The 25,000-nt window shown below is 42.3% G+C and overlaps 1 protein-coding gene across 3 annotated transcripts in view; it reads right to left on the bottom strand.

The window, feature by feature from the left end:
* Positions 1-25,000, bottom strand: part of LOC123502681 (glycine receptor subunit alpha-4-like) — a 174,742-nt gene that overhangs the window by 61,072 nt on the left and 88,670 nt on the right. For all 3 annotated transcript variants that reach the window (XM_045251855.1, XM_045251857.1, XM_045251856.1), the window contains exon 4: positions 5,985-6,153. In XM_045251855.1, the coding sequence (XP_045107790.1) occupies positions 5,985-6,153 (169 nt within the window). The remainder of the gene's footprint in view (positions 1-5,984; positions 6,154-25,000) is intronic.

Raw genomic sequence — 25,000 nt, 5'->3', positions numbered from 1 at the left:
ACCCCAGATACATTCAGGAAACAAAAGTCCCTAAAAAATGTAACATACTCCACATTACTGGCCTAAAAAGTACCTCATTTCACATCACCCTAGACGAGAAGAGACACAAGAATCCTCACTACATTTTTTTTTTTCCTCTCCTTCTCTTCCACCCTCCATTATTTTCCTTTTTTTCCCCACGAGCTTTCCAGACACAATGACATTCTGACGAAATAAAAGGCTACGCAGAATCTACATAATTGAATCAAATCATATGCATTTTATTCCCTTCCTCCATTCCTTCCTCCATTCCTCCTTCCCTCCATTTCTCCCCCCAACCTTCCACCTCTCCCGCGCAGTATTTTTTTTTCCTCCCACACACTCTGGAGAGGGGAGGAGAGGGGACAGGATGAGGGGAAACGTCTTTTTAGTGCAGAAACTTATTAGATTTTGGAGATGTCTCAGTTAGAGGTTCGTTTTCAAGCAAGGGGACGTGAGGAGAATGAGGGGAAAGGCGAGGGGAATGTTCGGGGAAGTTTACCTGTTTATTGATGGAAAAAAGGAAAGGGGAAAGAATAAGGTACAAGAGGGGAAGGAGAAATGGAGGTCAAAGTTAATTAAGGAGAGGATAAAAAGGGGAAGACAAACATAAAGGGGGATTAATGATAAAACTTTGGGGAAGGTTTAGCAGGGAGGCTGACAGACCGAGAGAGAGAGAGAGAGAGAGAGAGAGAGAGAGAGAGAGAGAGAGAGAGAGAGAGAGAGAGAGAGAGAGAGAGAGAGAGAGAGAGAGAGAGAGAGAGAGAGAGAGAGGAGAGAGAGAGAGAGAGAGAGAGAGAGAGAGAGAGTCAACAGAACGGAATATTACGGTCAATTTGGTGAGAGATAGTAAACGTAATGAGTCAAATAATTTCTGTTCACTATTCACTCATGCGATGCTCTTCTTCTTCTTCTTCCTCCTCCTCCTCCTCCTCCTCTTCCTCCTCCTCCTCCTTCAACTACTACTATTACTACTACTACTATTTATTCCGTCTTTCTTTTGTTGTTTGTTTATTTGTTTACTTAAAACTGTGTGTACTCCTTTTGTTTACATATTCCTTGTTTTTATTTGTGAATCGTGTTTGTTTGTTATGAATTCCTGTCCCGTTGGGTTGTCCGCTTTGTTCTGGCAGGTCTTGTTGTTTTTCTCCTTTTTTTTTCCATCATCATTGTTTTCTTTTTTACATATTTTTTTTTTCCATTTCTAATCTCTAAATTTCTTATCTCCTTTTTCAGCACTACTGTCTCCTTCTCCCTTTCTTCTTCTTCTTTCTTCTTTTTTTTCTTCTTTTTCTTCTTCATCTTCTTCATCATCATCATCATCATCATCTTCTTCTTCTTCTTCTTCTTCTTCTTCCTCTTCCTCTTCCTCTTCCTCTTCCTCCTCCTCCTCTCTATATATGCTTTTCCTTAAGTTATACAGACGGCATCAGCGTTTCCTCTTCATCACCACCAACCACTTCCTTCCCTCCTTCTCTTCCTCCGTCCCTCCCACTCTCCTGCCAGCCATCCCTCCAGGCATCCATCTCATCATCGAGCGAAAGTGAGTGAGAGGAGTGCTGTCTAGACTGACAAACGCGGCTGTGTTGTAGACTGACGACTTGACGGGCCGGCTAACTTGACTGGTGGTGGTCGGGATGGTGGTGGTGGTGGTGGTGGTGGTGGTGGATTATATATGTCAAAAGTTATAAAGTAAGTAGTTTCAGATTCTCTAAGATGTCTGCTACTTCTACTGCTGCTGTTACTGCTGCTGCTACTACTACTACTTCTATCACTACTACTACTACTACTACTACTACTACTACTACTACTACTTCCACCACTACTATAATGAATTCACAAACATCCTTCCTCATTACATGAATAAAAATACTAAGAGCATCGTTATTACGGAATCAAAAAAGAACATGCCACTTTAATATTCGCAGGTAAGTACATTTCTTCATTCTCGACTTTTCCTTCGACTTCATTATCCTCATCCTAATCCTCTTTCCATGTTTTCTAATACTCTCTCTCTCTCTCTCTCTCTCTCTCTCTCTCTCTCTCTCTCTTTTTTTTTTTTTTATTTAAACAAAACTTTATACAAAGGAACATGTACCCAAAGGCGCACTGTCGTGTGCTACCTATTCTAAGGGTACTACAATCTATTTCTCTACAATATTTACAAGACTTAAAAATAGATAATATACAAGATGGTCAGCATGTAAATGGAGCACTATTCGTTTCACTTCACTAGCACTATTCACGCACTGCACTACACTGAGTGTCACGTCACAAAGAGTGTCAGAGGAGTTGGCAGTGTCTGTCTCCACTTATGTGCCATCAGTTTGACACTGTGTGTTCATCTCCTGGACGTGAGGCACCGCGGCCGTGAACAAGTTCCACATCCTGGAGACGCGTCCTGCGAAGGTGCGTTGATGCTGACACCCGTGGGATCGCGGCACCTCTACGGCGTCACCACCATTGAGCACCGTTCTCGTGCTCCGTGCGGTGACTCTTAGAGGATGACGCAGCCCTGCCAGATGTGGCACTCTTTGCACCTGTGCCTTATGGAACACTACGATCGCCGCCACGTCTCTGCGGTGTTCCAGTGAATCAAGGGGACGCTCAGGCTCTGGGTGAGGTGGTAGTGCAGCATCTACTAGCCGTATGGCGCGGCGTTGGATGCTGTCCAGTCTCCTTCTGTGTGTGGCGGCACAGGACATCCAGGAGAGAGCTGCGTATTCAAGGTGGGGCCGCACCTGTGCCTTGTACAGCAGCAGTCTCCCTTCCTGTCGAGGAAACTGGCGATCCTTCTGAGAGCGGAGATCCTGTGAGAGGCTTTCTTGGCAATGGTTTTGACATGCCTGTCAAACCTCAGCCCTCGATCCACCTCCACTCCAAGTATCTTGACGTCATCTTGGAGTGGGAGAGCAGCAGCGCCAAAAGACAACTTTCCTGCCATTGCTGCCATGGCGGCTGGGGACCGAGAGACAACCATTGCTTGTGTCTTCTCCGGCGCGAATGTCACTTGCCAGCGAGCACCCCACTCCTTTATCACTCGTAGCTGCTGATTGATGGCCTCAGCAGCCCGCCCACTGTCCTGGCGTGGATAGGTATAGGAGAGGGTGCAGTCATCAGCATAGGCCATGACTCCTGGCAGTAGCTGGAGAAGATCATCCACGTAGATATTCCACAGGAGTGGGCCAAGAATTGAACCCTGTGGCACTGATGCCTCCACAGGCAGGGACTCAGATGTTTGCCCGTTGACAACCACCTTGAGGCTTCTGTCCTGCAGGTAATTTCCCAAGAGTCGTAGCAAGCCACCCTGGATGCCTTTAGCACGAAGCTTTTCTAGTAATCCGTTGTGCCATACTTTATCAAAAGCTCCTGCTATGTCCAAAGCAACCACTATAGTGTCCTTGCCGTCGTCGAGGGCGTCCTGCCAATGCCTGGTGAGAAGCATCATTAGGTCGGAGGTTGACCTTCCAGGTCTGAACCCAAACTGTTGGTCTGAGAGGAGGGCATTGTCCTTGAGATGGCTACACACCACCTCTGCCACGACCCTCTCAAACACTTTACCCACCACTGACAACAGGGATATGGGTCTGTAGTTTTTTGGGTCCGTCCTGGAGCTTTTTGTGTACGGGAACTACTCGAGCCTCCTTCCACACTGAAGGCCAGACGTTTTCCCGTACACAAGTTGTGAAGACTTGGGTGAGAGGGGCAGCCAGTTCCTGGGAGCATCGCTTCAGCAGGTGCGGGCTGATGTCATCAGGGCCGGTGGCTTTCTGTGTGTCCAGCCCCCGCAATAATCGCTTCACCTGCTGATGCGTCACCTCCACCATGGTGACAGTCTTCTCACATTGCTGGACCAGCTGAGGCGGTGGCTGCTGTGGATTCCCGACCTTCATTTTTCCAGCAAACAAGGAAGCCAGCAACTGTGCCCTCTCCTTACTGCTGGTGGCGACAGTACCGTCCTGCTTGCTGAGGGAGGGATGGATTCTTGGTGGCCAGTTCCTTGTTTGTCCTTAACAAGAGACCACCAAGTTTTGTTTCCTACGCCAGTGCCACACAGTTTCCGGCGCAGGCTTTCCTCCCACTTTTTTAAGGCCCACTTGCTGGTTACCACCATCCTCCTGCATGCAGCCCTGTGCAGGTCCTTGTTGCGCCGAGTCGGGTTCCTCTTGTAGCGGAGCCAGGCAGCATACTTTGCCTCGGCAGCAACACGGCAACGGTAGCCAAACCATGGCTGATCCGTCGATCTGGTGGTGTATTCCCTGTGTGGGACGTGGCGTCTCTGGAGGGCGAGAAGGTGAGAGGTGAGTGCAAGTGCTTCACTCTCTGCTCCTCCCTGTAGCAAAGTGGCCCATGGGGTGTGGGTCAGGTCGCGGCGCAGGGAAGCCCAGTCTGCTTTGTTCCACAGCCAGATGGTGCGGGTGGTGGCCTCGTCCTGAGCCACGCCCACTTCCAGCTGTGTCAGTACAGCGTGATGGTCAGAGCTGCCCACGAGCTCTCTCTCTCTCTCTCTCTCTCTCTCTCTCTCTCTCTCATATCCTTATCATATTCGTTTTCTTCCTTTTTTCATTTTTGTATCCTCAAATTCAGTTTCTCATTCTTCATTCTTCTAACGTTCTTTCATTCTCTTCTTTTTGTTTTCCTTCTCTTCATCTTGTTTTCTCACCTCTTTTACATCCATTAATCATCATTTTCTTTATCCACCTTTTTCATTCTCATCCTCACATTTACCTCATTCCTCTTCTTTCGCTTCTCTTCGCCTTATTTGCTTTTCTAAAAACACACACACTCACCTCTTTCATTCGTCTTTCATCTTCCTCACATCATCATTTGTTATTCATCTCACTCAATTCACCATCGCTGTTTTGAGGCAAGGATGCTTTCATGATTCAGTTGATAGTTTCCTATTTTTCTTTACTTATCTCTTATTCTTTCATTCGTCTTTCCTCTCCCTCACATCATTCTTTGTTATTTCATCTCGATCAATTCACCGCCCCCATTTTGAAGGCAAGTGTTTCCAAAATTCTCCTTTTTTCTTTCCTTATTTCCTATTTTTTTCATTCGTTTTTCATCTCCCTTACATCATTCTTTTGTTCTCTATCTCCCTCAATTCACCGCCGCTGTTTTGAAGGCAAGGATGTTTTCATGATTCTGTCGATAGTTTTCAGTGGCTTCTACACGATGATCAATGGAGAGGAGAAAACACTCCCTCGAGAACTCAATTAATCATTCCTACCATTTGAAAGATAGTCCTGGTGAGAGAACACAGCGTTTCCAAACACATCAAGCGCAGGTCAGAACTCTCGCTGTTGTGGAAAAAACTGACCTCATTACCAAAAAGTTTCATTCGGTGGTTAGATTACGTTAGGTTTGGTTAGATTAGGTTTGATTAAGTTAAGGCTTCTCTCCCACACAGTTCTAAACACTCATTTAGAAATTAGGTCAGACTAGAGATTAGGTTAGGTTAGGTTAAATTATGGTCTCACTCACTCACACTCATTCAGAGATTACGTTTGACCAGATTAAATTAGACTACACTAGATTAGGTTAGGTTAGGTTAGGTTAGGTAAAATCATGGTTAGGTTAGGTTAGGTTAGGTAAAATCATGATCTCACTCAGGGATTACGTTTGGCTTCACTACATTAGACTACACTAGACTACAAGTTAACTCCTTCAGTAGTGAGACACATATTTACCTTGAGTTTTTCTTTTTCTTTCTTTTTTTTTCTTTTTTTTTTTTTTTGGTATGATTACACCATTTCATTTGAATTACGAAGGGTTCATGGGGGTCAGAAGATTAAAGGCCAGAGTCTTCACTTTTCTAACCCCAACATAAGTATCTGAAGTTGTGTAAAATCAACAAATAGCAACCAGAATGAAGAAGGAAAAGCGTCCTGGTACTGAGGGGGTTGAGTTCGATCAAGTTAAGTTAGGTTACGTCATGTTACGGCCTTCTGCAGCACACTCACCATGGAGCTCTCGTCAATAGAGTCGAGGCTCATGACGGTGACGTGGACAAGCACTGTGGTGGGGTCGTCGCCGCCCTTGGGAGGAGCCATCTTGTCGTAGTCTCTCGGGTTGTCCGGCATAATGTCCTCAAACTCCAGCGGCCCGTCGTTCACGCTTCCCCTCACCAGACTGCAGAGAGAGGGAGAGGGGGAGGGATTAGTCGTGAAAGGCAAGACGGACGAGGTTAGTGGGGAGAGCGGAGAGGTGGAGTGGTTATAAGTGAGAGGGGAGAGGTGGAGGGGTAAGTATGCGAGGGAACAGGTCGAAGGGCTTGTAGTGAGAGGAGAGAGGGTTGAAGTGGAGAGGTTAGTAGTGAGAGGGGAGAGAGGAAAAGGTTAGTAGGGAGAGGGAAACAGGTGAAGGGGTAAAAGTAAAAGAATTCAGGAAGAAATAAATGGATACAGGACATATTAACGGATACTAATAAAAAGAAAACTAAAAAATAAGGATATAGTAGATCACCATACATTGACCCCTTCAATACTGAGACGCACTTTTTACATTGATTTCTCGGTATGATTAGACGATTTCATTTACATTTGGAAGGGTCTTTGGAGGCCAGAAGATCAATGGGCCAGTCTTTACTATTTAAATCTCCATACGAGTTTCTGAAACCGTATAAAATCAGTAACCACAATAAATATGAGGAGATAAATAATAACAAGAAACCAACCAAACACACATACATACACATACCCATACTAAAAAAATATAACTACTTAACCAATAAAAAAAAAACTATAAGGAAGAAAGTAATCTCCTTTTAAGTTTTTTTTTTTTTTCTCTTTCATCTCCGCTGTCCACGTTTCTTCTTCCCCCATTAATTCTGGAAAGGCCCGGAGAGAGAGTGGAGAAAAAGGTTACATAAGTGGGCGCAAGTGTGAGCTGAGTGGAGAGGAAAAAAATGTGGAAAAAGACAGTTAAGAAAGCAAGGAAGAAGAATGAAGGGATGGAAGATAAATTACTAAAAAGAGAAAGGGGGCAGAGAGAGAGAGAGAGAGAGAGAGAGAGAGAGAGAGAGAGAGAGAGAGAGAGAGAGAGAGAGAGAGAGAGAGAGAGAGAGAGAGAGAGAGATTGGTAAACAGATAGAGAGATAGACAAAAAAAAGAGACAAATAAACGGATAGGTAGATAGATAGATAGACAGAAAGACAAAAAGACAGGCAGACAGACAGACAGAAAAGAAGAACAAACAAACGGAGAAAAAGGGACAGACAGACAGACGAACAGACATGTAGACAGATAGACAGATAGATAGATAGATAGATAGACAGACAGACAGACAGACAGACAGACAGCAAGACGGACAGACAGACAGAAATAGATATATAAGGAAAGAAAAGAAAGAAAGAAAGAAAGAAAAGAAAAGAAAGAAGGAAAACAGACAGGCAGGAAGACATACAGACAGACAGACAGACAAACAGACAAAAGGAAATAAAGAAGGAAAGAAAAAAAAGAAAGAAAGAAAGAAAAGAGTACAAATAGTGTGCGAAAGGAATGAGAATTAATGGGGAGAGAGAGAGAGAGAGAGAGAGAGAGAGAGAGAGAGAGAGAGAGAGAGAGAGAGAGAGAGAGAGAGAGAGAGAGAGAGAGAGAGAGAGAGAGAGAGAGAGAGAGAGAGAGAGAGAGAGAGAGAGTCTTAAGAATGTCAAAGGGGAAAATAAGAGAAAAATAGTGAAGAAGAAAGGGGAAAGAAGGGAAACAGGAGAATACTTAGAGACAGATAGCAAAGAAAAATTGGAGATAGGAAGAGGAAGGCAGGAAGGAAAAAAAATTGAATAAAAAAGGGAATAGGAGAAAAGAAAGATAGAGTATTGGAAGTGAGAGAAACCATAATACAAATAGAAAAAAGGAGAAGAGAAGAGAGGAGAGGAGAGGGGGGAGGGGGAGAGAGAGAGAGAGAGAGAGAGAGGGGTAAGGTACAAAAAATAAATGAATAAAGGGCAATATGTGTGTATGGAGAGAGAGCAAGTCAGGAAAAACTATAAAAGAAAGATTAAATAAACAAACACCCGAAGGAAAAAAAAAAAATGGATGAAGGAAACACAAAATGAAAAACAAACACGGAATAGAAAACGATTGAAAAAAAAAAGCGTGAAAAATGGAAAACAATCTAAAATGAATAAATAAAAAAGCTCAAAATACAACTCCTCTCTCTTTCTCTCTCTCTTACACACACACACACACACACACACACACACACACACACACACACACACACACACACACACACACACACACACACCTGAGTGATAATTGATTGCCAAGCATCTTAATTACCCTGCATGTTCATTAATGATTTCGTCATCACCTGTATTCCTCCTCCTCCTCCTCCTCCTCCTCCTCCTCCTCCTCCTCCTCCTCCTCCTCCTCCTCCTCTTCCACCTCTCGTCTCCGTCACTTTCTCCTAATTGCTCAGTAATTTTCTTCCAATACTATTTTTCTTTTCCCTCTTCTTCGTGGAGTGTTGTTTATCTTTCTTTTATTACTCTCTCAACCTCTCTCTTTCTGTCTCTGTCTCTCTCTCTCTCTCTCTCTCTCTCTCTCTCTCTCTCTCTCTCTCTCTCTCTCTATGTCAATCCTGTACCCAAACTCAATGCTTTGTTTATTTTTTAACCTTGACATATCTCTCTCCCTCTCTTTTCCTTCCTTCCCTCCCTCCCTCCGTCCCCTTCTTCCCTCCCTGCTCTCCAATACTCCCTTCCCCTTCCCCTCCCCACCATCCCTCCATCCGTCTTCCTTCCCTCCCTTCTCCTCCGTATCCCAGATGAGCTCTTTTCTCCATCTCATCTCTGTCTTATACACTTAGTCCGATTAATACTCTCCCTCTTCCTCCTCTTCTTGCTGCCGCTGCGTCAATTATTTAAAGGAACATTGACTTAACAGTACAGGAAGTTAATAAAATGCAGTACAGAGAGATAGACGGACGGATAGACAGACAGACGCAAATTGAGGATGAAAGAGAGGTGTTATATGACATGAATAATGCATAACGTAATGGTATTTCCTTCACTTGGTGCCTAAGAGAGCGAGGGAAGGAGAAAGACAGAGTGAGAGGAAGAGAGGAAGAAAAGAAGGGAGGTAAAGGTGGTGAGATTGGTGGAGAGAGTCTGGTGAGAATGGAGGAGAGGAATTGGTTGCAGGTGAAAAGGAGGGGAAGGAGGAAGTGAGGGAAGGAGGGAAGGAGGGATGGAGAGAGGGAAGAAAGGAATCCACAAGAGACGTACTGTGTGTGTGTGTGTGTGTGTGTGTGTGTGTGTGTGTGTGTGTGTGTGTGTGTGTGTGTGTGTGTGTGTGTGTGTGTGTGTGTGTGTGTGTGTGTGTGGAATGGAATATTGAAGGAAGAAAATGAAATATTGACTGACTGATTGACTGACTGACTCACTGGCTGACTGAATCGCTGACTCGCTGGTTCACTCACTCACTCATTAATTAACGCATTGATTTATTGATTGACTAACACACTGCCTGGTTGTTAGAATGTCTGACTTACTGATTGTCTGGCTCCCTTACTGACTCACTCTTTGACTAACCCAATGATTGTCTCCTGATTGACTGGCGGAGTGACTGACTGACTGCGTGACCGACTGACTGTCTGCCTAACAATCGGAGAGAGAGAGAGAGAGAGAGAGAGAGAGAGAGAGAGAGAGAGAGAGAGAGAGAGAGAGAGAGAGAGAGAGAGAGAGAGAGAGAGAGAGAGAGAGAGAGGGGGGGGTTGATTTGATTAATTTATTGTGCTGTAGCGTCAGGCAAATGTATTATAATAGCTGGCTCATAAGTCACAAAACATTTAATGCGGACACACACACACACACACACACACACACACACACACACACACACACACACACACACACACACACACACACACACACACAACAGACGGACAGACAGACACATAAAACAGACACAGACAAACAGACAGACACATACAGTCTAGATAGAGACAAAGACAGATAGATGGAAAAATATGAAGAGAAGCAAATATATACAGACAGACAGGCAGGGACACAAACAGAGAGACAGACACACAGACAGACAAACAGAGAGGCGAACACAGAAAAAGGAAACTGAGATACAGGAAACAGATGTACAGCAAAACAAACAAGTAAACCAACACACGGCTAGATGAAGAGATATGCACGGAAACAGATATGAAACATGTAAAACAGAAGTTCACAAGTATACCAGGAATCCTCACACACACATACACATACACAGACACACACACACACGACTCATTCCAGCGCCAATAGTTCTCGCTTATTCTAGTGTAAAATACAGTAAAGTGAATAGAGATCGCTTTGGTTATAGAAAGGACGCGTGCCCCACATTTAATGCAACAGCGCGACAGATAGTCAATCCTCGGGCAGCGTTTCAAATTGAGTTCTCTAATGAAAGGAAAGTTTTAAAAATAGGAGTTATAATGTGAAGGAAGGAAAAGTTTTAAGTTGTGAAAGGTGACGACAGTTAGAGTATGTATGGATAGGTGTATTTTATGGGTTCTATTTCGTTGTGTTCAGTTTTGTAGTCTTCACAGCCATCAATTTGACGTCAACAACCCATTCACTGCTCTTCACTTCCAGGCTTCAATTCTCAATTTTCAGCGTCCATCAACATTCAGCCTTTAACTTTCAAATTCCAGGAAAAATAACTCAATTTCCAGGAATCACAAATGAACTTTTTACCAATCAGCCCTTAACTTCTAGCCTCGAATCGTCAACTTCCAGCCTCGAACCGTCAACTTCTACTCTCTACCCGTCTACTTCAGGCCTCGAACCGTCAACTTCCAGCCTCGAACCCTCAACTTCCAGTCTCCACCCATCAACTTCTAGTCTCCAGCCGTCAACTTCTAACCTCAAACCTTTAACTTCTCTTCTAGAACCATTAACTTCCAGCCTTGAATACTCAGCTTCCCTTCTCGAATCATTAACTTGAAGCCTTGAATACTCAACTTCCATTCTCGAACCATTAACTTCCAGCCTCTTAACTTCAATCTTAAGTCTTCAACCGTCAATTTCCAACCTCGAACCGTCAATTTTAAGTTTACAATCGTCAACGTCTACCAATCGGCCTTCTACTCCTTAATTTCCAACCTCCAGCTTTAAACTCCCCATTTCTACGTCTCAAAATTCCTGTCTCTATCTTCCAGACCTCATAGCAACCATCGATCACCACCACCACCACCACCACCACTAATACCTTATGCACACGTGACTCCAGTGCTTAAGTTCTTCTCTCCCTCATTTGTTCATTTAGTCTCGAGACGCTCAGATCCTTGCGGTCATTTCCACACGCCCTTATAGATCCTTTGCAGGACTCTCACGTCTCCGCCAAGGTCCGGTAAGCCCCGCAGGATCCTCTCAGGGACCAGGGAAGCACCGCAAGTCCTATTTAGTTTTCAGGGAAGATCGCGAACCAAAGTATCTTTCAACATTTTTTTTTTTTCAAACGGTTCCTTTTTATCCCATTTTGCTCCTGCTTCGTGAAATTGCGTTAGCAAAGTTTTCGTCTCCAATTTATCTTCACTGAGCACTATCTCTCTCTCTCTCTCTCTCTCTCTCTCTCTCTCTCTCTCTCTCTCTCTCTCTCTCTCTCTCTCTCAATGGGGTTTAAATGGTTGTTAAGTACATTGTCATAAATCTAACTTTATCTGTTTTAAGGCCCACAAATCTCTCCCCCTTCTCTCTCTCTCTCTCTCTCTCTCTCTCTCTCTCTCTCTCTCTCTCTCTCTCTCTCTCTCTCTCTCTGTCAAACCATCACTTGAATATCACGTCGAAAAATATAAACGTTAATACAAATCAAAGTCTATCAAATCCGCCTCACTTCGGTCTCACTTTATAAACAATCAACATCAATAAAGATTTCTGTCCCGTTCTCCATCGAATTGAAATTGAAAGAAAAAATACAGTTCTTGGGAGCGGATAACTTCATCTCTTTTTTTCTTTTTTTTTTTTCCTTTTCTCCATCCGTCTCTCACTCACTTCTCTTTCAGGGCATTCATTGGAAGTGACGTGAGAGTGATTGATCCGTTAAAAGGTCCCAGATTCTTTTTTGGACCATTGGTTGATAAAGGAAAGCGTGAATTTTGTGCTCCTGAGAAAAGACGAAGGTGGCTCTGGAATTTCTGAGTTTCTTCCCGTGTTTGGTTTGCGTTTAGTATTTTCATGTGTTGTTGTATAGTTGACTCGTTTTTGTTGACTTAGATGCGAGTTAAGAGTTATTATTGTTGGGGTGTTGGTTTATCTTATTTTAGTTATGTTTTGTGGTAGTGATGGTCGTTGTTGTGCTGGTCGTAGTAGTAGTAGTAGTAGTAGTAGTAGAAGTAGTAGTAGTAATAGTAGTAGTAGTAGTAGTAGTAGTAGTAGTAGTAGTAGTAGTAGTAGTAGTAGTAGTAGTAGTAGTGAAATATTTTTGATATATGTTAATCAAGTTATAGGCAAAAACAACTTATTAAATGTATTTGTTTTTCAGACAGGTATTTCTCCTTGTCTCCTACTTGCTCTCTCTCTCTCTCTCTCTCTCTCTCTCTCTCTCTCTCTCTCTCTCTCTCTCTCTCTCTCTCTCTCTCTCTCTCCTCCTCAAGATGTATAAGCAACTTTTTTTTCTTTCTCCTTCCTCTTATGTATGTACCTGAAAGGATGACAAGTGTATATGTGTGACTAAGTGTAAAGTGTGTGTGTGTGTGTGTGTGTGTGTGTGTGTGTGTGTGTGTGTGTGTGTGTGTGTGTGTGTGTGTGTGTGTGTGTGTGTGTGTGTGTGTGTGTGTGTTATTCAGTTCCGGTGAACATGTCTGGTCAGTTATAGTTTGTCCTACTGTCATCACACACACACACACACACACACACACACACACACACACACACACACACACACACACACACACACACACACACATCTGGTTCTCTACAATCAAAATAGCCCTCCTCCTTCCTCTTCCCTTCCTCCTCCTCCTCCTCCTCCTCCTCCTTCACAATCCCTCCGTCTCTTCGAATTAATAATCTGGCCTGGGGATAGTCTTAAGGATGCTCTCTCTCTCTCTCTCTCTCTCTCTCTCTCTCTCTCTCTCTCTCTCTCTCTCTCTCTCTCTTGTCTCAGCCACCATTTTTCTGGGAATTTTCTACATCACCAGCATCCTCTAGGCAAAAATGCTACAATATTAGTCTCATTATCCTCATCTTCCACCTTTTTCCTCCACTTTCCCCTTCCACCTTCCTTGTCCGTCTTCCACTTCCTCATTTTTGTTCTTGTCTTCTCTTTCACCTATCTTTCTTTACTCTCATTTTCATATTTGTGTTTTATTTTCTCTGTTCTCTTTCTTCGTCGTTTTCTTCTTTTACAACTACTTTCTTTTTTCCCAATTTCCTCCATTTTGTTTTCCACGTCTTCTTTCACCTCCTCCTTTTATATTATTTCCACTTTCTCCATCCATCTTCGTGTTTCGTCTTTTCTTTACTTCTTTATCTTTCTTTCTTAAACTTTCGACTTTCTTCCTCCAATTCCTCATTACTTTTACCGTTCATCTTTACTATGTTCTATCTATCTCTCTCTCTTTATCCACCACCATCTTCTCTACTTCTACCAACCACCACCATCACAACCACTACCACCACAATCACTTCTACTGTCGTTCTATCTGGCTCGCTATCTGTCTATCTTCTTGTTTATCAATGTCTTTTTTTTTTTCTTTTTGGTAACGTCAATTTACCTCCACCATTACCACTACCGATAACTACTACCACCATCACCACCGTATGTGTTATTTCCGCATGTCTATGTGTATGTCTTTCTGTGTAAGTTTTTTATTTAGAAACATCAACACCACTGCTGTTATTCTTGTGACTGCGAACTTCACATCCACGTCTGTCTGTCTGTATGATGTCTTTCTAACTATTTATCAAGCCTCGTGTTTATGTTTGTCTGTTTGTTGGTCTAGTTCTCTTTCTCTCTCTCTCTCTCTCTCTCTCTCTCTCTCTCTCTCTCTCTCTCTCTCTCTCTCTCTCTCTCTCTCTCTAACTACATATTTATATATTTATTAATCTGGCAAAAAAAAAAAATGCATCCAATAATCTATTAATCTATCTATCTGTCTATCCATCTGTCTTGCCATTTTGTCTGTTAGTTGGTCTAGCTCTCTTTTTCTCGCTTCCTCTCTCTATCTATCTATCTATTCATCCATTTATTCATCTGACAAAATCCTTACCTACCAGTGCATCCGCTAATTTATGTATCTATCTATGTATCTGTCTATCTATCTGTCTGCGTGGCTGATATCTACCCCATCTGTCTTGTCGCTAATCTGTCTATCTATCAGCCAGTCTGTCCATCCATCTCGTGCCATCACAACATGCTATTACCCCGCCACGCGTCATCGCACACAATAAACACAGCACTACAATTCACGCCAGTTACCGTTACTTTAATACACCACCACTACCACTGCCACTATCATCACCACCACTACAGCCACCACTTCCATCACCCTTAGCACCACCATCATCACCACCACCACCACGGTAACTATCGCAGAGGAACACCCATTGCTTTTAACGCCCATTCTATTACACACTTCCATTACACCAGCGTCACCACCACCGCCACTTCCTGCAATGTTGTTACAAGGGCAATAGCAACTTGACTGGGGATAACTTGGTGCCTTAAACAACGTGGGGAGAATCTTAAGGTGATATGAAAGGTTTTTGAAGAGGTCTGTCTACGCATCTTGCTCCTTTCTCCTTTTCTTCTTCTTTCTCTTACTCTTCCTGCTTCTCCTCTTCTTCTTGTATCTCCTCCTTTTCCTCTTCTGCTATACCACCATATTAACCCCTTCAATACCATGACACGTTTTTTCTATTCATTCTGCGTATTATCTGGTGATTTTACGCGGCTTCAGAAATTTATGTGGGGATTAGAATAGTGAAGACTGTGGCCATTAATTGTCTGACCTCCATACCCTTCACAATCTAAATAAAATCGTCCAATCACAGCCAAAACTGATGGTCAAAAAATGCGTCCCTGTTCTTTTCATTATTACATCGTATTCTTTTTTATAATCAACAACTTTCGAATAATTTTCCCTCAACAGCGTTCTATGTAGTTCTGTAGATTAAGAAAAAAGAAAACATTATCCTTCTACTATTGCTTGCTTTGTTTTTAACCTCTTCAGTATCAAGACACGTTTTAATATCTATTCTGCTTAGTATTTGGGGATATTACACAGCTTCTGAAACTTATGTGGGGATTAAAACAGTGAAGACTCTAGCTTTTAATCTTCTCACCTCCACAGACGCTTCCCAGTGTAAATAAAATTGTCTAATTATAACTAAAACTCATGGTAAAAATGCGTCCCAGTACTGAAGAGATTAAGGGGTTAGTAGCTTTATTTTCTTTTTACAGTGCTCGGAAAGTTAATAGTGACAACGGCACTGAAAATGTTAACTAGGAGGAGGTTAGTTACAGGATCACAAACAGCTGAGTAAGGACCAAATAATCTGCTGCTGTTTGGTTGTCCTTTGTCATTCCACGTGATTCTTCCTTTGATCATCCTTTTGTTTTTTGGATGTTCAATATTTGGGAGGCTTTTTCTACATAATTCTACGCTCTCGTTTGTAGTTAGCGTCGACTTTGATCGCTTCCAAATTGGATAATAAAAACAACAACGACAACGATAACAACAACAAACAATAACAAAAAACAATAACGATGATAATGATAATGGTAATAATAATAATAATAATAATAATAATAATAATAATAATAATAATAATAATAATATCTTTTCCATTCCTGTCTCCTCCTCCTCCTCCTCCTCCTCCTCCTCCTCCTCCTCCACTTCCTACTCCTCCTTTTATCTTCTTTTCAAAGCTGCCACTACTTCCTATAAGGTTATAAAAGCGATGAAGTGTGTGTGTGTGTGTGTGTGTGTGTGTGTGTGTGTGTGTGTGTGTGTGTGTGTGTGTGTGTGTGTGTGTGTGTGTGTGTGTGTGTGTGTGTGTGTGTGTGTGTGTGTGTGTGTGTGTGTGAAGTAATGCGTGGCTCATATGAAAGGAAAAGCACTCTCTCTCTCTCTCTCTCTCTCTCTCTCTCTCTCTCTCTCTCTCTCTCTCTCTCTCTCTCTCTCTCTCTCTCTCTCTCTCTCTCTCTCTCTCTCTCTCTCTCTCTCTCTCTCTCTCTCTCTCTCTCTCTCTCTCTCTCCTCTCCAAATTACCTGATGGGCCATATCAAAAGGTACGTGAATTCGTTTGTACGTGCGTGTGTCCTTTTATGAACCCTCTCTCTCTCTCTCTCTCTCTCTCTCTCTCTCTCTCTCTCTCTCTCTCTCTCTCTCTCTCTTAGGCTGAGATCAACGTGGCTTTAGTTAAAAGAGAGTGACTGATTATATTTACATTTAGTTGTGGCGCGGATTTTCTCTCTCATAAAGGGCATTCTGGGAACTCCACGTAACACATCGCCTCTCCTTTATCTCTCTTTTGTGCCCTCACCTCTCTCACTCTCTCACTCGCTCACTCTGTCTTTATTTCTCTGTATATCATGTCCCTTTATCTTGCTTTACGTAGCTCAGTGTTTATGTTAACTGTCGTCTCTCTCTCTCTCTCTCTCTCTCTCTCTCTCTCTCTCTCTCTCTCTCTCTCTCTCTCTCTCACCAATCTGTTTTCTTTCCTTCCTTTACACACAATTTTATCCTCTTTCCTCTCTTCCTTTCTTTATTCCCTTCCTTTTCTATTCTCTCACTCTCTCTCTCTCTCTCTCCCCTTTCCCTTCTTTTTTATTTCTTCCTTCCTTCATCCCTTCCCTCCTTCCTTTCTACCTCCTTTATTCATTTACTTTTCCCTCTCTCCCTTCTGTTCTTCTCTTCCCTTTTTTTTCCTTTCTTTATTCCCTTCTCTCCTTCTTCCTCCTTTACCCATTTATTCTCCCCTCCCTCAATTTCTCTTTCCTTTCATATTTTTCTCACGTATCTCTCCTTCCTTTCCTTTCCTCTTCCTACTCCATTTAGCCATTTAATTTCAGCACCTTCTCTCTTCTTCTTGTCCTACTCTATCCTCTTCCTCGTTTCTCCTTCCTTGCTCGTCATCTTCCTCCTCTTCCTCTTCCTCTTCCTCTTCCTGCCCTCTCATTCACTTCCGGTCAACTGTAAAATCTCAGGTACACGTAATTTTACCTGTCTATTGATTCTATTCATCATTATTCACCCTATACGTGCCTAGGCAGTGTAGGTTCATCTGTATTAATTCAGGTTCATTTCAAAAGTAATTTATTTTTATTTTTTAATTATTTTAGTGGTTCAGTTTGTTTCTTCAACTTTCATTGATGATTTTTTTTTTTTTTTTGCTCTTACTCATTTTCTTTTTTTCAGTCTGTCTGTCTGTCTGTCTGTCTGTCTGTCTCTCTTTCTCTCTCTCTGTTATTCAGTGTATTCTCTGTTGTTTGATTCTGTTCTTTTGACGTTCATTGATCATATTCTCTCTCTCTCTCTCTCTCTCTCTCTCTCTCTCTCTCTCTCTCTCTCTCTCTCTCTCTCTCTGTTATTCAGTGTATTCTCTGTTGTTTGATTCTGTTCTTTTGACGTTCATTGATCATATTCTCTCTCTCTCTCTCTCTCTCTCTCTCTCTCTCTCTCTCTCTCTCTCTCTCTCTCTCTCTCTCTCTCTCTCTCTCTCTCTCTCTCTCTCTCTCTCTCTCTCTCTCTCTCTCTCTCTCTCTCTCTCTCTCTCTCTCTCTCTCTCTCTCTCTCTCTCTCTCTCATGTTCCATTAATGAATGCATCCTGCCTACCTGACAGGAAATCCAAAATTCTGTGTAAAAACTCGATACAAGGGAACGATCGTAAAAAAGAAGCGAGAGGGATGAGAAAGGAATGATGTCAGGGGTAAACACACACACACACACACACACACACACACACACACACACACACACACACAGAGAGAGAGAGAGAGAGAGAGAGAGAGAGAGAGAGAGAGAGAGAGAGAGAGAGAGAGAGAGAGAGAGAGAGAGAGAGAGAGAGAAAACTAGAAAAAAGAAAAAAAAGATAGAAAAAAAAGGCGTAAGAAAGAGACAGAGGAGCGAAAAAGGAGAAAACAAACAAAGGGAAGAGAGAAAAAGAGACAGAGAGAAAGAGACAAACCAAAACAGAAAACTAAAAAAAAGACTGAAAAATACAAAAAAAAAAGCGAAAAGAAGAGAGAAGAGGAGCGAAAAATAGGGGAATGGATGAAGGGAAGTGAAGTGGCATTTGTCTACATACTGTGTCACTATCCTTTAGAGAAACTATGCAATACCATCCGCCCTTGCAATCTTTCACCTGATGAATGGCTAGCAGGAATAGGAGGAAGGGTGGAGAAACGGACTGGGGGGGGGAGGAGAGGAGAAATGGGAAAGGAGGAGAGGAGGAGAGAGAGAGAAGAGGGAGGAAAGTGGAGATTATTAGAGGAAGAAAAGGGAAGAGAGACACGGAAGAAAGGGTAGAGAGAAAGAGAGAGAGAGAAGAAAAGTGGAGATTAGTAGTAGAAAGAAAAAAATAAGATATAAAAGCAAGAAAAGAGACAAAAAAAGAATGAAAAAAAGAGAAAAGAAGAGAAAAAATAGGAAAAGAAAGAATTGAGAGGAGAAAAATATACCAATCGTTTTTTTTAGATTTTTTTTTCCTTCCACTCCTTTCCCTTCCTTTATCTCTTCTTCTCATCTCTCCTCTGTCTCTCTTCTTCTTTCTTTGTCTCTCCCTTTATCTCTTTTCTCCCTCTAACAGCCATGACTTGGAAGAGATAGAGAGAGGGGATTAAAAGATGAGAGATAAAAGAAAGCAAGAGAGAGAGAGAGAGAGAGAGAGAGAGAGAGAGAGAGAGAGAGAGAGAGAGAGAGAGAGAGAGAGAGAGAGAGAGAGAGAGAGAGAGAGAGAGAGAGAGAGAGAGAGAGAGAGAGAGAGAGAGAGAGAGAAGAATCGAGAGAGGCAATGAATGAAGGAAGGAGAAATGGCAAACGAAGGAGATGGAGGAAAAAAAGAGAGCAAGAAGAGATTGGAGAAGACACAGAAAAGAAAAGAAAGGAGGAGCTAAGAGAGAGAGAGAGAGAGAGCGAGAGAGAGAGAGAGAGAGAGAGAGAGAGAGAGAGAGAGAGAGAGAGAGAGAGAGAGAGAGAGACTATAATAAGAGCATAGAGGAAGAGCAACAAATGAAAGGAGAGAAAGAAAAAGGAGAAAAAAAAAATAGGATAAAAAAAATGAGAGAAAAGAGAAAGAAGAAAATTAAGAAGAAGTTAAGAGGAAAGAAAGGGAGGAATGAACACAAAGCAGAGTAAAGAAAACGAGAAAAATGAAAGCAAGAAGTAGAAAAACGGAAAACCAAATAGAAGGAAGAGAGAGAAACAAAACGGTGCAAGAAAAATGGAAATTGGAAACTGCACGAAAGCGAGAGCGAGAGCGAGAGAGAGAGAGAGAGAGAGAGAGAGAGAGAGAGAGAGCAGGAATGAAAGGGGAAGAAGGGGAAAGTGGATTACACGACTGTTGTGAGGGGAAATGGGGAAAACATCATGGAAATAAAGAGACATTTTGGCAAAAATGAGAGAGGGGAAGCGAAAGGTGAGAGGGGAAAAGGACAGACGAGGGGAGAGATCGAAAACGAGGTGAGGGGAGCGAGTGGGAAAGGAAAGGAAAGGAAGGGAAGGAAGAGCGAGAGCGAGAGAGAGAGAGAGAGAGAGAGAGAGAGAGAGAGAGAGAGAGAGAGAGAGAGAGAGACGTATGGGAGGGTATAGTAAAAAGGGAGGGAAAGGAAAGGAGGGTAAAAATAGGGGAAAAGAAAGGGGGAATGGAGGGGGAAAAGAGAGTGACAGGAGGGGAAAAGAGAGGGAAAGGAGGGGAAAAGAGAGAGAGAGAGAGAGTTCTATTGTTGTACTACGCGAGGGTCACAAACAAGAGGTCAAATTTAAGATGGAGAAAAAATAGGATTTATACATTGTCTGCCGCCCTCTCCTCTTCCTCCTCCTCCTCCTCCTCCTCCTCCTCCTCCTCCTCCTCCTCCTACTCTTGCTTCCTGCCTCCTTCCTTCATCATCTCTCTTCCCTCCTTCTCTCCTTCCCTCCAATCAGTGGAAATTCATGACCACACTCCCAACACACTATCCTTCTAAAACAGAGGATGAAAGTGAAACCCAAGGAGATTAGAAAACACGAGGAGGAGGAGGAGGAGGAGGAGGAGGAGGAGGACTACCACTGCCATCAATCATCTCTAACTATTCTACAATTTTAACATCACTAGTTTGTTATCAAGTTGATTTTTCTTTTCTTTATATATTTTTTTCTTTTTACTTGCATTTTCTTCCATTATTTCTCCTTCTCTTTTATTGTATTTCATATTTTTTTGTATTTTCGTCTTGAAATCTTATCGTTTCTTCCTTTGCTTCCTCCCTTCCGTAATTTTTTCGTTTCTTTTCCTCCCTACATTTGTATCACATTTTTTTTCATTATTCTCGTCTTTTCATCATTTTCATATATCAAAATTATTTTTCTCTCTTTTCAGTCTATATGTATTTCTTTCTTATGTCTTATTTTTTTTCTCTTTCTCACTTCCTTCGTTCTGTCTCTCTTTTTCCTGTGCATCAATATTTCTTTTCTATCACTCTTTATTCAACTTTTTCAATTCTTCACGCCATTTCATTTCTTCCTGTCCCGTGTAACTCCATTTCTTCCTCGCGTCACAACCTTTCTTCCCTCTTTTACCTGCCAATATCGTATCAGTCAATTTCTCCTCTTCATTTTCCTCTTCTTTATCCTCCTCTGCTTCTTCATAATGTATTCAAGGTTGACAAAAGTTAAAAAAGAGATGAGGAGGAATTGGTTCTCAGATCGTGGTAAGTGAATGGGATAGACTCAGTAATCAGATCGTCAGTGCTCAATCATCGGGGAGTTTTAGAAGATAAGACAAATTTAGGGATGAGAATGGTAAGTGGAAGTCAGAAGGTTTGTTGCCACATGTATAACTGATGGTTTCCTGTTGCTTCCCTTATTTTCGTGTCTTCCTCCTTTACAGCACTACAGAATCTTAACCTTAACTGATTTTTCTATACAGTGTTATAAAAGTTTGACCTGAATTCCTTCCTAGTTCTCGTCTTTTTTGCTATACAATGCTACAAAATGTCACAACGTAATTCTTTTTTTTTTCTCCTCTTATACATTACTACAATAAACTTAAATCCTACTTCTTCTCAAATAAAGCACAATTAAATATAACCTAACTTTTTTCTTATACTCATTCTCTTCTCGTACAGAGCAGCAAAATATCAAACTTGACTTTTCTTTTTACAGTGAACAGAATCCAAAAACCTTAATTGTTAACATCTTCAGTACCATGACACGTTTTTATTTTCATTCTGCTTACTATTTGATGATCGTATACATTTTCAAAAACTTATGTGGGGATTGAAATAGTGAAGACCTTGGCCATTAATCTTCTGACCTCAACAAACCCTTCCTAATGTCAATAAAATCTAGACGTCTAATCACACCCAAAAACTCAATATGAAAATGTGTCTCAGAACTGAAAGGGTTAAAATCTAATGAATTCCTCGCCTCCTATACATTACTACCAAACTTCAAACTCATTCTCTTCTCGTACAGAATAACAAATTGTCTAACTTAACTATTTTTCTATACAGCGAAGAAAAAAAAAAAACTTAGCTATAAAAATCTAATCCCTTTCTCTCCTATACATTTCTACAACATCTCGAATTCACTCTCTTCTCGTAAAACGCAACAAATTATCAAACTTACCTCCTTTTTTCTATACAGCGAACAGAATCCCTCCCCGAAAAAAAAATAACTTAAAATCTAACAACACTTAACCACTTTCTCTCTATACATTACTACAAAATCTCAAACTCACTCTCTTCTCGTACAACGCAATTAATGATCAAACTTCACTCCTTTTTTTCTATACCGCGAAAAAAAAAACCCACAAAAACTTAACTGTTAAAATCTAACTACTGTCTCTCCTATACATTACTACAACCCCTCAAACTCACTCTCTTCTCGTACAACGCAACAAAATAAAAAAAAACCTCTATACAGCGAACCGAATCCAATATCTTACCTCTCGCTCACATCTTACAAGCACCTTCTTAAGATGGCGACACTTCACAGCCCATTTTCCTCTCAGTTTCCTCACCACCTCCTTATCGTAAATGGAAAGAAAATGAGGAAGCCGCGTGTGGGCTCCTGATTTACGGCTCCCGCAGAGATTCATCGCTTTCTAGGCTGGCTGGTAGCGCGGAGAGAGGTGTGCAATGGAGGGCCGCGTGAGGTGAACCACAAGCAAGGATTCACGTGTCTTGGGCGAGTTGGCAGTGTGGGAAGTGTGTCAAGGTGCTCGCTGGTGATGTGGGAGTTGGAGAGGAGCTTCTGGGAGTAACAGTCAAGATGAGACGGTCTATCCTTGGTAATCTCTGTTGTTCAATGTCTCTGTTTCTGTCTCTCTCTCTCTCTCTCTCTCTCTCTCTCTCTCTCTCTCTCTCTCTCTCTCTCTCTCTCTCTCTCTCTCTCTCTCTCTCTGTTCCTTTCTGTCTTTCTCCTGCTACGAATTTTCTTTCTCTTTTTTCTTATTCCTCCTCCTCCTCCTCCTCCTCCTCCTCCTCCTCCTCCTCCTCCTCCTCCTCCTCCTCCTCCTCCTCCTCCTCCTCCTCCTCCTCCTCCTCCTCCTCCTCCTCCTCCTCCTCCTCCTCCTCTTCCTTCTTCTTCTTCTTTTCTGTCGCTTCTCTCTTCCTCAATATTCTTTTTTTTATATATTTCCTATTCTTAGGTTTGTCTTGAATCCTCGTGATCCCTCCTCCTCCTCCTCCTCCTCCTCCTCCTCCTCCTCCTCCTCCTCCTCCTCCTCCTCCTTCCCCTTCCTCCTTCTCCTCCTCCTCCTCCTCCTCTTCTTCCTCTTCCTCTAGTCTCCCTGCTAGCCTCTCGCTCACGTCTCCTCCTCTTCACCTCGATATTAGTTTGCAGTTTACACCAACGAAAGGCAAATTCTTCTTCCTCTTCCTCCTCCTCCTCCTCCTCCTCCTCCTCCTCGTCGTCGTCTTCCTCCTGCTTCATTCTTCCCAAAATCATTCATCCATCGTCTTTATCATGATAGACAACCATTACGATCACATCCTCCTCCTCCTCCTCCTCCTCCTCCTCCTCCTCCTCCTCCTCCTCCTCCTCTATTTCCTCTTCATCTTTCAACGCAATTTTTCCGCATGCATGTTTTGTATTCCTTACCTCATACTTGAAGAGAGGCTTAAGAGAGTGATGGGTGGTGGGTGGGGAGGAACCTTCTGCTTTACTATTAAATTGATTGAAATTGAACTTGTGTTGTTTTTAATTCTTATGTGGATATTTTTTGTTTACTTTCTATATGTTTTTTTTTTTTTTTTGGTTTCTATTCCTTCTTTTTCTCTTTTTTTCCCTTTTTTTATTGGTCTTTAGTATTTCTCTTTGTTATAAATAAATGTTTTTTGCTCTCTTCCTTTACTTTTTTTAATATTCTTCTTTTTCCTTCTCCATATGACTTCTCTCCTTTGCTTATTATATTCTTCAGCTGTGTCCTCCTCCTCCTCCTCCTCCTCCTCCTCCTCCCCGTTCTTTTTTCCATTTTCTTTCTTTGCTAAACTTTCACCATCGTCACCTCAAACTCCTGACTCTCTCCTCCAAACATTTCCTCTCTCCCCACCACTACTACCACTACCACCACCATTACCACCACCACCACTACCACCACCAGCCAGGCTCTCATCCTCCTGCACCACCACCACCACCACCACCACTTCGTCACCAACACCCTGACGCAGAGAAATAGATTGTGGGGAAAATTTGACAAGTTGTCCCTACCACTCCTCCTCCTCTCGCTTCTCCTCTTCTTCCTGCTCGTCCTCCTCCTAAGTTGATATTGATGTAGTGCTTCTCCAAATCTGTACTATCCTTCCCTCCTTCCTCCTCTCCTCCTCCCCTCAGCCTTGATTAGTTCCTCCCCTTTGCTGTCGTTACAACACAACACAACACAGAATCTCAAGGGGGAGAAAAAGTCCTCTTCCCTTCATCCCTGCCTTTTTTCATCCTATGGTTTTGGTCAGGCCTTGTAAAGAAACACGGCTGAAATCTCTCTTTCTTTGCCTTTATTCTGGTCAGATGCCATAGAGGAATGTTACTGCTCAACTTCCTAACCATTTCACTGCGCCACGAGACAATTAGCAAGAACAGAAGAATATTATCTTTTGAAATATATACTTTGTTTTGTTTTTACTTCGCTTTAAAATCGCGTCACATACTTTCAACAAAAACTTCCTTTAACTTCATTCCATTATCATCTCAGTATTTTCTAAACTATCTAAAACTCGTCGGAAATAAGTTAAAAATATGTAACAATGTCTATTTATCCCCTCTCTCCACCTCTCTCTCTCTCTCTCTAATAGACTGCTTATGTCCTCAGTTCCTTCTCCCTGCTCCGCTTCTTCATCTGGTCAATCTCAAAGAAAGCAGCGGACACGACCAAACCATTTCCCTCCCCTTTTCCTTCGCCTCTCCGCGGTGCTTCAGTACAGGCCAGGGATGAGGAAAAATGGGACGAGAAATAAAAGAGAAATTCCCACAGGAGGCATACGAAAAAGACAGAGAGAGAGAGAGAGAGAGAGAGAGAGAGAGAGAGAGAGAGAGAGAGAGAGAGAGAGAGAGAGAGAGAGAGAGAGAGAGAGAGAGAGAGAGAGAGAGAGAGAGAGAGAGAGAGAGAGAGAGAGAGAGAGAGTCAGACATATAGACAAATAGATAGTGAGGTAAACAAGCAGGTGGACAAAAAAAAAAAAAAAAAAGACAGGATGAGAAATGACAGAAAAATAAGCAGATGGACAGAGAAACTAACAGGTCGACTGACAGACAAACAGACAGGCAGACAGATAAGACAAATAAACGGAAATGGAGACAGACAAAAAATACAAAAAAGGAGAGAATAGAGAAGAACGAGAGAAG

The sequence above is a fragment of the Portunus trituberculatus genome, chromosome 12 (genome assembly GCF_017591435.1).
Source record: "Portunus trituberculatus isolate SZX2019 chromosome 12, ASM1759143v1, whole genome shotgun sequence".
Taxonomy (NCBI): domain Eukaryota; kingdom Metazoa; phylum Arthropoda; class Malacostraca; order Decapoda; family Portunidae; genus Portunus; species Portunus trituberculatus.
Note: the sequence above shows the minus strand (reverse complement) of the source record. Positions and strands in the feature narration are given on the sequence as shown.